Genomic DNA, 13,959 nt, shown 5'->3' on the forward strand with positions numbered 1-13,959 from the left:
CATATAGATGGCCACATATCAGATTTCTACGTGAGAGTACAGAAACCGATTAGGAAGGTCTGTTTTGGCTAAGGCTTTCCTACTTACTGGAAATTCGTTTAGTGATATAGAACCCCAGATCTTGATCTTTAATTGAGACAAGGAATGGTATTACTTAATCAGCTAATTAGCTGTATGTTTGGTGGGACAGCTGAACAGAATTGGAACATGGCTCAAAGTTTCCACATGGGTTTGGAGAAATTAGGAAATGTTTTTGATGGGTGTGTGCGTGTGTTTTGATGCTGTGTGGGTATGCATGCTCCGGTGTAATCATTCATCTCTCTGATGTCTTTGTTTGAATTAGTTGTTTGGGTTTGTTGGTGAGTCACTGTGTTACTTACATGATTGATAAACTTAGTGTGTGTAAGTGTGTGCGTGTGAGAAACCGTTGCCTATTAAGGCCTGTGAAATTTGTGTTTGTTTCTTTCAACCTTACAGTTGAAGTTCAAATTAAATATATATTTCATGCATATATACACAGATCAGACATAAAACTTTAACTCCAGTTTGAATCTAGACACCGATTTTGGAACCGTATCTGGGGCGAATGCAGTATGTGCCATTATCCTTGTTTGCTAAGTATAATACGACAACCGTCCCGAACCACATGTGCCAACAACCTCGGTTACCAAGTATAATATGGGAATCAACCCGAGCCACATGTGTCAAAATATTGGTTTCTAAGTATAAAATGGGAATAAACCGAAGCAACATGTGCCAACACACTGGTTGCTGAGTATTATATGAAAACTGATCATTGCATACCTGTAACACTTTACAAGATCTGTCTGATGTTTTGGAGATGTTCTGGCTCGGTCATCAATACAATTCAATAATCTGGATAATTTAGAAACTTATACTTGCATCTTTTTTCTGTGTCCAACACAGCAACTTTAACTGACCGTTCACTTGTTGCCAAAATTATCCATCCCACCTCTCTGGACAGCTCCCATTGGATTATCCAGAATTTTGAATTTTATTTACTTCTCCTGTCAGTATTTTAATGTTTTGGCTAATAAGTATGTGAAGAATAGTCTTCAGGGTCTAGTGCTATGGTTTAATACATGATGGTGCTCCTGACTATGTTTTACTTTCGTTTATTCTCTGCAGGGTGTCATGCGGTCAGATTAAACAGTTCAACCTGAACAAAAAATGTGCTAACAGGAAGTAACGGTTTTCAGGAGAACATGCATCACCATGACAAACAATCGCACACCACCCCAAGACCGAACGGAAATCAGTTATAGACGCACTTCCTTAAAGACAAAAGACTTTCAGAAGTCAAAGGAGAAAAGCTGCAAGCCAGCAAGGCTCTCTAGACATACTAGGCCATTGTTCTCCATTGCTCAATGCAACAGGGTGTGTCATAAAAGAAAAGAAATGTGAAGCTTCACCCTAGATTTGGCTTGCAAAAAGCTTGAACTGAAAATTTTGTGTAATGTACCTGGAAACCACTGGCTACTGTTTTCCTATTCACTCACAAAGTCACTATTTGGTGCATTGTATCACACCCACCTAGTGTAGAGATTCAAAAGTGTTGTTTCTAGTTGTAAGTGGTATAAACAGCTGCTTGGGCTCATAACACTCTACATGACTGTGTCCAATAACTGTGTCACAAATTCAATCCAATCCTCACTCTTGAAAGCAGTGTACTATGTATTTGTGTTTCCTTTTTCATTTTTTGTTATGTTATGCAGTTTATATTCCGCACTTTAGTATCGTCATATATTTTGGGTACATTACATTATTAAATGCTACATTATTATTATAAATATTTTTTTATACAAAATCAGAATCTTGGCAAGTTAATATTTACAAAATAGACAAATGTTTGCAAATGTTTTTGTTTCCTGTAAATATTTGAAACTGTTATACTAAATAAAACATTATTTTTGTTGCAGTAGTCTTTTCTTGAAATTATTAAACCACTGTTTAGTGTATTATGCATATTGTCCAGAATACCCTAAAAATTTTGTTATTTCTTAGGACCATATTGCCCATGCTTATTTTAATGCCGTTTATTTCAAAAGAAGTAAAATAACAGGCGTCACATCACTTTAGTCTACACAACATATCTACAACAGACAGCAAAATTATCAGAAAGGGCTAGAAATAAACATGCAGATAGAAAAGAAGGAAATTTATGGGTAGCTTGTGGCCACTCAATCCACAGTGTGAGTCATTGTTGTGATTATGGGAAATGTCTGATAAAAGTTTGGCCATCAGTGCTTCCTGCTGCTTTCTCATTACTGAGCCGTTGAATGATGTGATGGTGAGTGTGAGAGTGAGTTTAAATATTTCAATATAAATAACAGTTCAAAAAAAAAATAAGCTGCAATAACACACCCACAAATTTTTTTATTTGGCATTTATTTGAACCATGTGCATCGATTGTGGTACATCAAAATAACCCTATTCAAATACCACAAACAAATATAACATTTAAAAAGTTCATATCAGCTTATATCAATAGAAGCAAGACAGCAAATACCACAGAGCAAACAATAATTAATCTTTAAAATCTGTCATGAATGATAAAAAAATATAAAAAGTTAGACTTGAAGGCTTTTTTTCAATGGGCTTGACAATGTCGACTAAACCCATTGGCTCATTACATGTGATCTGAACCAATCGTACAGCTGCACTGAGAAAAAGAGTGAATTCGCACCAATCACACAAAAGAAACCCCAGTACTATCTGGAGCATGTGGCTGTCAGTGTGATCTAATTGGCCCTTAGCTGATGAGGTTAGAGCGAGTGCTTTGGGACAGATATCATGCAACATACAATACACTGGCAGTATCCTGGGTGAAAGGCCCTCACACAATCTCCCGGGTCTTCCTAATGGCACAGCACAGCATCATGCTAAAGACCATCCCAAAGATCTGCAAAAAAACAGGTACACATTCTGTTATCAACTCGCTATATAGATATACTGCCAAGCTCCTATAGTGTCAATAGGGAAAACATCAAAATACATTAACATTGGCCCTCTAATACTAAAATGGTACATTATATCCTCTATTCAACATGACATTGGCTATGTACTTGATATTATAATTAAAATTTGTAGAAATGCAATTGACTGGAGCCCCTTCCAGGGGGGTATTCTGGCAATAATTTAAGGTAAACCTTGAAAGCAGTCGGTCATGATATTGTTTTTTTATTGGGTAACATACTGTCTCAGACATTATAACATGAAATTATATTACTTGTAGCATTTAACACTACTCATAAAATAATAATATGATAGCATAAAAGTGCAATTGCATCCTTTTAAAGAATAAAGAATAAAGAGCGTTAGAATATTTAGACATGGAGTATCAAAGAATCTAAATACTCTAGATAAATAAAACAAATAAAACAGCTTATTTACAGTAGTAACACTTCATCACTAACAAAGGTAAGACGTTAATGTAATTATTGTGACAGGCATACAACACATAATTAGAAAAGGAGATGGATAGGATATAGATGGATGTTTGTAGTAAATCTTACCATGATGACGCCAATTCCAATACCAACAGCTCCAATAATATGCAGCTTGGAGTTGAAGACCTCATCAATAGCATCAGGACAGCTCTAAAAGAGAAAAATAAAAGATTAGGAAATTGAGTTTAACCATAATCCTAGATTAGAAGGAATCAGTCTGTCACATGAGCAGAGGAGGCCTGACGGTCACTATAACCCTCAAAAATGTTACTCCACAAATAACTTAATCATTTCTGTGGTTTCCACCACAGAAATGTCGAATAAGGAACAAACTATAAACAAACTCCAGGGCCTAGGAAATTACTTACACATGCAGCCTGAAGCCTTTCTTCTTCCTGCGCCTCCCTAGAGGCTTTGCTGTCACTAGCAATAGCAACTGATATATAAAGAAATATTTTCCCCTGTAACCCTGCTATAAAATTATACACTAGGTATCTATTGGAGCTCATGATTGCTCAGCATGTTTACCTTGATGATAAGGTCATCTAAGATGTCCTTTTTGGGGCAGGTGTCTTCAAGAATCTTCAAGTCTTCAGCTGTGTTAGAAGGTCCACAGCAGTTCAGCTGAAGGGAGAATAAAGTCATTGATTTAAACCTTACACATTAAGGGTGATTCCTAGTGATATTTTGGCAGAAACTGAAACCAAATTACCTATATGTATTTTTGTCTTGTTTCGCATTGAAAATAAAATTACAAAACTAATACTTAAAATATATTTTGAAAACCTTCATTATTGTACAGTGTGTTTCTAATCCCACTGCTGAAAATCCTCATGTTTCAGAAAACAATGCAATATGAGTTCAAATAAACTAGAAGTTCTACAGTATGAATTTTTCAGTATTTTTGTTCTTATTTTCTTCTGAATACATTCAGTTGCCAAATATTCGGTCCATTCCTAGGGTTTTCGGAGTAGTACATAATTTATGTAATTGCTGCTTTAACACTAAACACAGAAACCTCGCAGAGCGCTTTCTAGAAGTGGGCCAAAATTACATATCGTGATATATAATACTGTTTCACACCTGCTGTAACAATTCGCACCAGAGAAAAAAAAAAACATTTTAACTGGACCAAACAGTGCTAGTGTGTGGAAACACCCTAAGTTTGGTTCATTTTTGGAGCTGTTTAAAAGAGTCTGAGTTCGTTGGACATGTTGACATGTGCAAAAGACACCACGCCTTAGCTATCTAAATCCATTTCAGACACTGAAACAGCCCAAGTGTGAAAACAATCTGAGAAAAAGGGTGAGAAACAGAGAAAGTGAAACCCACCCTATGCTGGATCAGACGGAGGGTTTCTTTCAGAGCGTCTTGCTTGTTGTCTTTGTAGTTGCTGTATGTTTGCATGTAGAACTGAGTGATGTCATCGACAACCTATGGAAAATAAAGACAGTAAATAGGTTGCTGAAAAATATATATTTTGGATGCATTGTGTTTTGATAGAGTATGTTTAGGTGAGGTGAGTACCTAAAACCAAAGACAAAGTCCAAAATCTTGGTCTAATCTTGGAATAATAGAGTCAGAGTCCTCAACCTCAACTTTACTAGTCATATTAAAAACCTCAGCAAAACAGCATTTTATCATCTAATATATTTTTAATCGAGTAGACTAATTGTTATGGCCTTTTAACTAGGGATCCCAGAAAGTCCATTAAACAGTTACAGTTTATACAGAGTGCTGCTAGAGTTCTAACCAGGACCAGGAAAACGGAGCACATCACTTCTAGGATCTCTACACTACCTTCCAGCTGCTTATAGATAGAATATATAGAATAGATTTGTGCTGTTAAAGTGCCTTGCCTTGTCTTAAGCAGTGTGTGTGAGAGAGTTAAAAAGACCATACTGACCTTACTCTGGTTGGAAAATCCCCAAATTCCTGCAGCTACTTCCACTGCAAAGATAAGCAACAGGAAGAAGAAGAACTGTGGCAAAAAGGGAACACACACACACACAGTCATAAAGATTAGCCAATTCTGTAGTCAATAACCCTGAAAGATTGATGTATGCAGTGGGAAAAAGCTGAAAGACAGAATCAATTGCAGAGAAAGATCAACAACAGCAAGGAAAGGAGTCAGAAAGGCTGAGCTACACAGCTAGACAAATTTGAAAGAGAGGGGGAGGTCAGGGAAAAACAATGGGAAAGATAAAAGAGCATTTATATTTACCAATCCCAGCATGCACGGCGACTCCTGAATGGCTCCACAGCAGCCAAAGAACCCCACCACCATCATCAGTGCTCCTGCGGCTATTAGGATATACACACCTAAAAACACACACACACACACCCATTTGTGTCATTTCACGTCTGCACACCAAACAAATATCAGAAAGCCTGAACACAAAACCACTGACCTGTGTAGAACACATAGGGAGAGCTTTCCCCCTCAAACAGGTTCTTAGTCTTGGGATCAAACCTCAGCCACAGACCCACAGCCAATACTCCTGTACCTGCCAACTGAAACACACACACACACACACACACACACAATAAACAAAAGTTTGACACATCTACAACCTATCCATCTGATTCTTTTAATAGTGTTCCTGTTTTGACAGGAAATTACACACACACAGATCAGAATAAAAATAAGCTACAATATTGTGTATAATTAATTAACTGTGCACAAAAAGGGAGAAGACTACTGTTTGACTCAGAAAGGCATGCCTTCTAGAAACAGTGCTTCTCTTATGTATACATTATTAAGCTAGTCTTCTATTTATAGGCACTGATGTAAACCAACAAGGACCCAAAGAGAGAGACAGAGAGAGACAGAGAGAGAGACAGAGAGTTCAGCAGACCGGAAATAGGTCCAGCACCCTGACAAGTAAGCTAGGTAGGATTCCAATCTTAACCTGAAATGGAATAAAATATTAGCTGGTAAGATCTGTGCGTGTCATTGTGGATTCACACTTTTCCCTAATATGGCCTGTTACAATGACTACTGTATCTTTGTCTGGAGGTTATACTGTACCAAAAATAACTGCAATATTATAAAGACCACTTTATGCCACTAACATAATAGCAATGATCCAGCATAACATGTTTAATGCTGATGATTGGTAAACAAAACAAAAAAAAAACAATGTTTAATAGGCATTGCTTTATAAGCATCTGTTTGCGTTGAAATTCTGATAGTAATCAACATTCATTTAAAGACATTTATGGTTGGGTCTCATTTATTCACTATGTTTTTACTCCTTTACACAAAATACTCAAATGCTCAATACTCAATCCCTTCAAATAATATTAAAAATAACAATATATGTAAAATATATGTAAAATATATGTATATATATATATATATATATATATATATATATATATATATATATATATATATATATATGGAAAATATATGTGTATATATATATATATATATATATATATATATATATATATATATATATACATACACACACACACACACATACATATATATATATATATATATATATATATATATATATATATATATATATATTTATATATATTTAAATGTTTGATGTTGAAGATCATCATTGTGTTTGTTGTGTATGTTGAATCAACATACTGGAATATATATTTTTAAATATCATAAATAATAATAAGCTAAGAAAAACATAATGGGCAATATTGAGGTCAGCTGAAATGATTGAGACCATGTCCAAATTGTCTATGTTCTAGTGCATCTCAAATAAATTCTATACTTTATTTCAGTAATTCAGTTCAAAATGTGAAACTAATATATTAAATAGATGTATAACACAAGGGGTGATCTATTTTAAGCCTTTACTTCATTTGTTGTTGATGATTATGGCTTACAGCCAATAAAAACTCAAAAATCAGCCAATTGGTACTTTCGGCAGTGTGGCGAGTCCTGCTGGAAAATGAAATCCACATCTCCATAAGTTGTCAGCAGAGGGAAGCATGAAGTACTGCAAGATTTTCCCCAGGGAAACACTGGGAACATATATTTTTTTATTTATACACAAGTTGATAATGTAATCGTCATGACCTTTAGCCTTTGGTGTTTTCCAGATATCATATTGTGCAACATTGATATCAGCTTCTACTGGTCTGTTTTGCAAGTAGGGGCATGTCTCTCTTCACTGAGCGACAGTTTCGTTTTAAAGGTTTCGTTAGTCTCTCTGTTTTACTCCTTTTCTCTCCCTGCCTGACCTAATTCCCTGATTTAAAAATCCGCCCTGCTAAGCAGCAATCTCCATGCCAATGCTGCTTTACTGCCCACAACACACAAACAATCAGTCTCTCTCTATACTCCATACTCGCACATACTCAACACACACAGACATATGTTGCTCCTTCCGTTACTTTCAGTTTTATAAACACCCAAAACTAAAGAGTAAATAAGATGAATGAAACAGTCAACATACCCAGAACAGGAGGTTGAAGATAAACATCAGGTATTTTACACACGTTATGCCTCCTGGAAGCCCCATTCTGCCACAGCTGCCAGCAATTCACACGATAAACGAGGAGCAGCACGGAGAGAGCTAATCTTCTATTGTTTATGTTTCAGGCAGCGTGGAAAACTCCTCCAGGCTCTTTATCTGCTGCTAAAGTATCTACTGATCTCACCAAGCGCGCACTACTAACGTTTAAAAAGAGGTAAAATAAAGCGAGACTCGATGCAGGCGTGTGTTCTAGGTTATATATTAGTTAGTTAGTTAGTTTTAGCGTTGGTGTCGCTGCTCTGTCCCCCACACGTCTGTCTCTCCTGGGAAAACAACGAGCCAAAGATTCACACATTCAGGAAGTTGCCTTTCGCTCACCTCCTTCTGTCAGCAGATAGACTACTGAAACTCTGCTGCCATCATTTACACGTCTGGTAACTCATCTCACCACTGCTGGCATTATTATACAGGTTACTGAAATAAAAACCGCGTGATTAGATGGTGTTTAGATGCCGTTTCTGACAAACCAACAGGCTAACAAAATAGCCTCAGAGACACAGGGCTAAATTAGGCTAACGGCTGTGGAGTGCTGAGTGAGGGTTCAAGGCCCGTGACCCTCTCACAATCCACCACATTGTTCACCATGAAAATAATCCGGTTTAAAAATGATTTAGCCATTAATAAAACTATTTTTGTTTTAGTTTGGGTAACCTAATCTTTTTTATTTTTCCTCTTCTACCTCAGTTCAAAATAAGCTTAATTTATCTGTTAGCAGTTAGCAGTTGTCCATAGCAACAACAACAACAACAGCAACAAAAACAATAGGTTAGCAAACGTTAGTTAATTACAGGCATGTTATCTGCACATTTTATTACTTAAATTAAAATATAGTTAGCTAATTACTTTTAATACATTTTATTACACTACAACAGGACAAGTTGTAAGCTTTTTGTGGCAAAAACACACTAAAACTTAGTGTTATTTAAAACCAAATTCATTGTGAAGATAAAACACAAATCCAGTTGAATTTAGCAACTACATAATAAAACGAGTATAAGCTCATATTTATTATTTTATATATTATCATATTAGCTCTAACTATTATTATTAATATTATTGATCATTCTTATTATGTGTTACCTTAAGAAAAACTAAACAAACACACATATACTCATTCTGTCTCAAATATTATGAAAAGGGTTCATACGGTCATGAAAAACCTGGAAAAGTCATGGAAATAGCAATAGCGATAAATTTTGGAAAAATAAAAATACCCAGAAAGTTTTTGGAAAAGTCGTGGAAATTTGGTCTACAAATCTTTGTGTTTCCGTTTATCGATGGAGAAAACCTATTTTGAGCTAAGAAATATGTCAGCTCTGAGTTAAGTCAGTAATTTAGCCCTACACAATGGAGCTCTCAGGACACATTTTATTATTAAATATTGTGTGTCAGGTTAATTTTTTTCTAGTGTAATCCATTTTGATTATAGTTTTAGTTGATTTTTGGTTTTGTTGTCCATGTCTGCACTGTTTTAAAAACTGTATGGTCAGGAAAATTTGCCCTGAAGACAAGGAAAAGTCATGAAAATTATGTGGAATTTATTGGTTAAAACGTGTATGGACCCTGAATAAAATGCCTACCCTTAATTCTACAGTTCCAGACATTTTAAATATGAAAAAAGGTTAAAGTTAAAATCTAGTTACATTTAAAATATATCATTGCTAGCATACATATACATAATGTAATATACGTTAGTCTATACAATTAGCACTTCTTCTGATGTAAATAATCTTTTTTATAGTTGAGTGAGCAAGCATCTGTTTGAGGAAACTAAATTTTTTTATCTGTACTTTGTAGTTTGTAGAGTACAACAGAGCCTCCTGGTCGAAATATTTTGATTGTAATTATTATTAAAATAATTATATTATTAATAAAAATCCAAGTAATGATAATTTTAATAATTATTATTATTGCATGTATTGGTAGTGATCACATAGGCTATGCAAGGTAAACAGTGCTTGTAGAAGTAAAAGTGACTTGAAGAGGGTTCCGATTCCTGTGTGCTTTTTCAAGCATCTACCACACCTGATTAATTACCCTAATGCTTCTTATATGCTACATATACAGGTATACAGGTATGTTAACATGAGGCATCTCAAACCTGACATTGGGAACTAGTGGTGAAAAATGGGCCACCCACTGTCCCCAGGCTTTCTCTCTTTCTTTGCAGCATGTGGCAACAATATTAATAGTTTATGTTCGGGGACATTTAGCTGTTCTACATGAGCCTTTTCAACATGAAGAGTAACTGTTTATTATACTTTGGGTGTATTAACAAATATCTTTCAGTTATGATTACTTATCTTAGTATCTATAATTACATAATCATTGTGTGAAACCTTGTATTCTATATGCATAACCAATACTCACATTATATTTGATCATTTTTATTACTCACAGTGTATTTTACACGCATTTATATACAAGATTAACCAATAATCACAATATATTCTTTACATATATAGTAAAACATTGTTTGATCAGGCATGTCACTAACACAGACTCTATTATGACAAATTAACCCACACGATACATAAGGCGTTTACTAACACATAGGGTCTATTGTATGGCGGTCTAACCACGCGCCACTAACACATTAACATATAACATATGAGACCTATTGTGAGACTTATATAGCTCATGCTTGAAGCATTTCGTTTACTGCATGTCTCTGACTAACGACCATCAATCATCAGCTAGTGCACTCTGGATGAATTAAATTGATACAAAGGAGGCTTCAGGATCAACAGTGTGGCCTTTCTCCCTGTGCGTGCAAAGTCCTTCACCTACCAAAGCGGGAGGACGCGCGCACATAGGGAGGGCGGCACTGTATAATTACTGGAACAATGTCACACTGTCTGACTGGACCCAGTCAATTCTTAAAACAATACCACACTGTCCGGCTGGACACAATCAAGGCCAAACACTAGTGGTCCGGTCAGACCTGTGAAACTTGAACACTAACACGTGAAATGATGCATACTAACATGAGATGATTTTAGCAACGCCTCATCAGCAGGTTTCACGTCATTTGGGGTATAAACATGGAGTCAGATCAGAGGGGGGTCAGAACTTATACTGGGACGGCTGTTAGACGGTCTTTCATGTGTGGGTTCTCCTGAAAATTCAGTACTTTGTAATAAATACTTGGTTTGCTTTCAACTTCACTCCACCTGTCTGACTCTCTCTATCAAACGAACACGCAGGGGAGTTGTACCCCGGACGAGAGGTGGGTGTTGATCCACCTTTCATTTTCTTTTCTACAACAAACATAAAACAAAACTGTACCTTTTATTTTATTTGGTCACTGGTGGTAAGGATGGCCTTTAGTGTGGGCCCTCAAAAGCAGACTATTTAACCCCAGTAAGACAGATTTGAATGGAAATGCCACACAGACAGGAACAGGACTGTGTGCCGCTCTGTGTACCTCTGAATAATGCAGGCATGATATTAAGAGACTGACATTCACACACACTGTCATACACAGAGAGATTACACCCTGTAGACTGAATCTGTGACACAGTTAGGAGTGAGACCTTCATTCATTCTGGTCGCCCAGAACACATCTCTGCTGAATAAACAGTCTTGTTTTAGTCATGCTATTCAAGCTGGTTGGGATAGTTTACCAGATTAGCTCTTGGATAGTATAAGCTATGATTTCATTTTTGTTTGTTTGTTAGACTTGCCTGCTAGCAGTAGTATGAAAGGGCTTGTCAAACATGTCACAGGTGGTTTACGATAATAACAAGTATAACCAGGATGAGTAACTAGAGTTTCCAGTGAAAAAAGGCGGTTCACTGGCATAATTTAAGCTGGTTTATTTCAGCCTGACTACAATAGTTTAATGGTTTGACCAGCATGACCAAGTTGGTTTATCAGAATGACAGAGTTGCCACTCTGTTTACCTCTGAATAGCTGCATGCATGATATTAAGAGACTGGCATTTACACACAAACACTGCCATACAGAATGTTTGAGGTAGTTGACCTGCATGGCCAATAGCAGTGGGACAAAATATCTACATGTTTGTGACACACTATCGATACATGGCATCAAATATCAATATTTTTATTGAAACATGACTCACTCCCCAATTTAAATTACTTAAATGAATGCTTCATTACTCCATGTATTGTCTAGGGTAAATAGGGTAAACCTGTGGTGAAGAATATTGGTTGTCACATTCTGTGAAACTGACACCAATAAATCCATAGTTCCTGGTATTTGCTTATTTAGGAGTATTTTATCATCTTTAGTAACACAGAAGCCATGAAGTAGTGTAGAGAATTGTCTTGATATACATTAAGTAGCATTGATTCCCACATCAGACAGTCTGCTTGACCAGCATGACACCTGCTGGGTGATCTGTATGACTAAGCTTGCTGGATGACCATTATGACTACCTAGTTCTTAAAACATGACAATATAAACAGTTCAATCAGTTTAACTAGCTGGTTTAAAATTACAGGGTATATTTTCGTCTGAATAATCATCTTTTCCACCACTTTAATAATCAGAGACCATCTTAGTACATTTGAAACCACTCTTGAGTTGGATTGTCCTGCAGGGACACAAACACACCCCCATGCACACACATGCAGCCCTGGACTGAGTTTGCGCGTGGGATTACAGAACACTATAAATAGTTCTCCAGATTAACCGCAATCTGGGATGCGCGTGCCTGGATCAAATCCCGCCGGGATAAAGACACAGCTAGCCAATCCCACTGTCCCACCGTCCCACACCGGGGCAGGGGCGCGCGGAGTCGTGAGTGAGGTCGCGCGAGCGCGTCACAGGAACGCATCAAAATTCAAGACTTGTCCCGCCACACACACACGGACCCAGACTGAACTGAGCTTAGATCAGGGATACCCCTCCCTCCCCCCACACCCCCTTGGAATTACGTCAACTACACAGCAGTCGCGAGCCCCGCTCATCCACGAGAATCAGCCAGATGCATATCCACACACACCAACCCCCAGTGCTTCTCGCATGCTGCCCCTCCGGTCCGGTCCGGTCTGATCCGCTGGAGCATGTTATAATGAACATGCATGTATATCAATGCACTCACCCAGAATATGAAATTGAAGGCGAACATTAAGTACTTGACGCACATCTCTCCTCCGGTCAGGGCCGCCATCTCTCAGGACGCTTATCTCTCTCACTCACTGTCTGTGTCTGTCTGTCTGTCTATGTTGTCGAGCCGACCGAGGACAGACCGAAGAGAACGTGCGCTGGGCAGTTCGGGAGAACGGCGCGCGCACGGCTCCGTCCGTAACACCAGCTTCGTGTTTTTTTTACCCACCTCTATTCCGACTAACCACGCCCCCTGCACAAGAATGAGTTCAAAATAGTTCTTTTTTAATTATTTATATATAACACTGAATTCATTCTTTTTTTTCACTTATTTTCTATTTTATTTTATATATAACAGTTACACAAGTACCAGTTCAGACTTTTTCTTTCTCTTTTAGTCTTATATATGTTAAGTAATGCACACTATAATGTTTTCCTTTTAATTTATTTCCAGACAGTTATAGTAACAAAACACTCCCCCTGCAGTAGGACTAACTGAAACCACTTTTTTCCTTTTATTTTATTTGCAGGCAATTATATTGACAAGCCACTCCCCCTGCAATAGAATGAATTGATACTTTGTTATTATTTTATTTGCAGACAGTTATAGTGAAAAGCCACTCCTGCTGCACATTTAGAATGTATTTTTCTCCTTTTCATTTATTGGCAGACTGTTCTATTGACAGGTCACTCCCCCTGCACTAGGTTTAACTAAAACTATTTATTTCCTTTTATTTTATTTGCAGATAAGCCACTTCCCCATACACTTGATTTTTTTGTTGCTTTTGCAACCGAAGATAACAACAAAGCACATTCCCATCACTGGGATTAGTTTAAACTGTTTTAACAATTTTTTTTATTTGCTAAAATATGTATACTGACAAACCACTCCCCCTACA

The 13,959-nt window shown here is 37.0% G+C and overlaps 1 protein-coding gene across 2 annotated transcripts; it reads right to left on the bottom strand.

Annotated features, from left to right (window-relative positions):
* Positions 1–2,393: 2,393 nt before the first annotated feature.
* On the bottom strand, positions 2,394–13,271 carry cd9a (CD9 molecule a). Of its 2 annotated transcripts, none has more exons than XM_007244074.4 (8): positions 13,056–13,271; positions 5,882–5,984; positions 5,695–5,792; positions 5,377–5,451; positions 4,803–4,904; positions 3,999–4,094; positions 3,537–3,620; positions 2,394–2,923 (listed from the first exon to the last, which is right to left on the bottom strand). In XM_007244074.4, the coding sequence occupies exons 1-8, from the start codon at positions 13,122–13,124 to the stop codon at positions 2,858–2,860; spliced, it is 693 nt and encodes a 230-aa protein (XP_007244136.3). In that variant the 5' UTR covers positions 13,125–13,271; the 3' UTR covers positions 2,394–2,857. The 2 variants fall into 2 exon arrangements, with proteins under 2 accessions (XP_007244136.3, XP_007244137.3); XM_007244075.4 differs by lacking the exon at positions 13,056–13,271 and adding an exon at positions 7,904–8,637 and having other exon boundaries at positions 2,395–2,923.
* Between the last annotated feature and the right edge of the window lie 688 nt (positions 13,272–13,959).

This window comes from Astyanax mexicanus, chromosome 9, assembly GCF_023375975.1.
Source record: "Astyanax mexicanus isolate ESR-SI-001 chromosome 9, AstMex3_surface, whole genome shotgun sequence".
Lineage (NCBI taxonomy): Eukaryota > Metazoa > Chordata > Actinopteri > Characiformes > Acestrorhamphidae > Astyanax > Astyanax mexicanus.

Coding starts and splice junctions, on each gene's coding strand:
- cd9a (XM_007244074.4), bottom strand. CDS start 13,124: ATGGCGGCCCTGACCGGAGGAGAGATGTGCGTCAAGTACTTAATGTTC. Junction 5,793..5,881: donor TCCCTATGTGTTCTACACAG/GTCAGTGGTTTT, acceptor GTGTGTTTTTAG/GTGTGTATATCCTAATAGCC. Junction 3,621..3,998: donor TAGATGACCTTATCATCAAG/GTAAACATGCTG, acceptor TTTCTCTTTTAG/AGCTGTCCTGATGCTATTGA.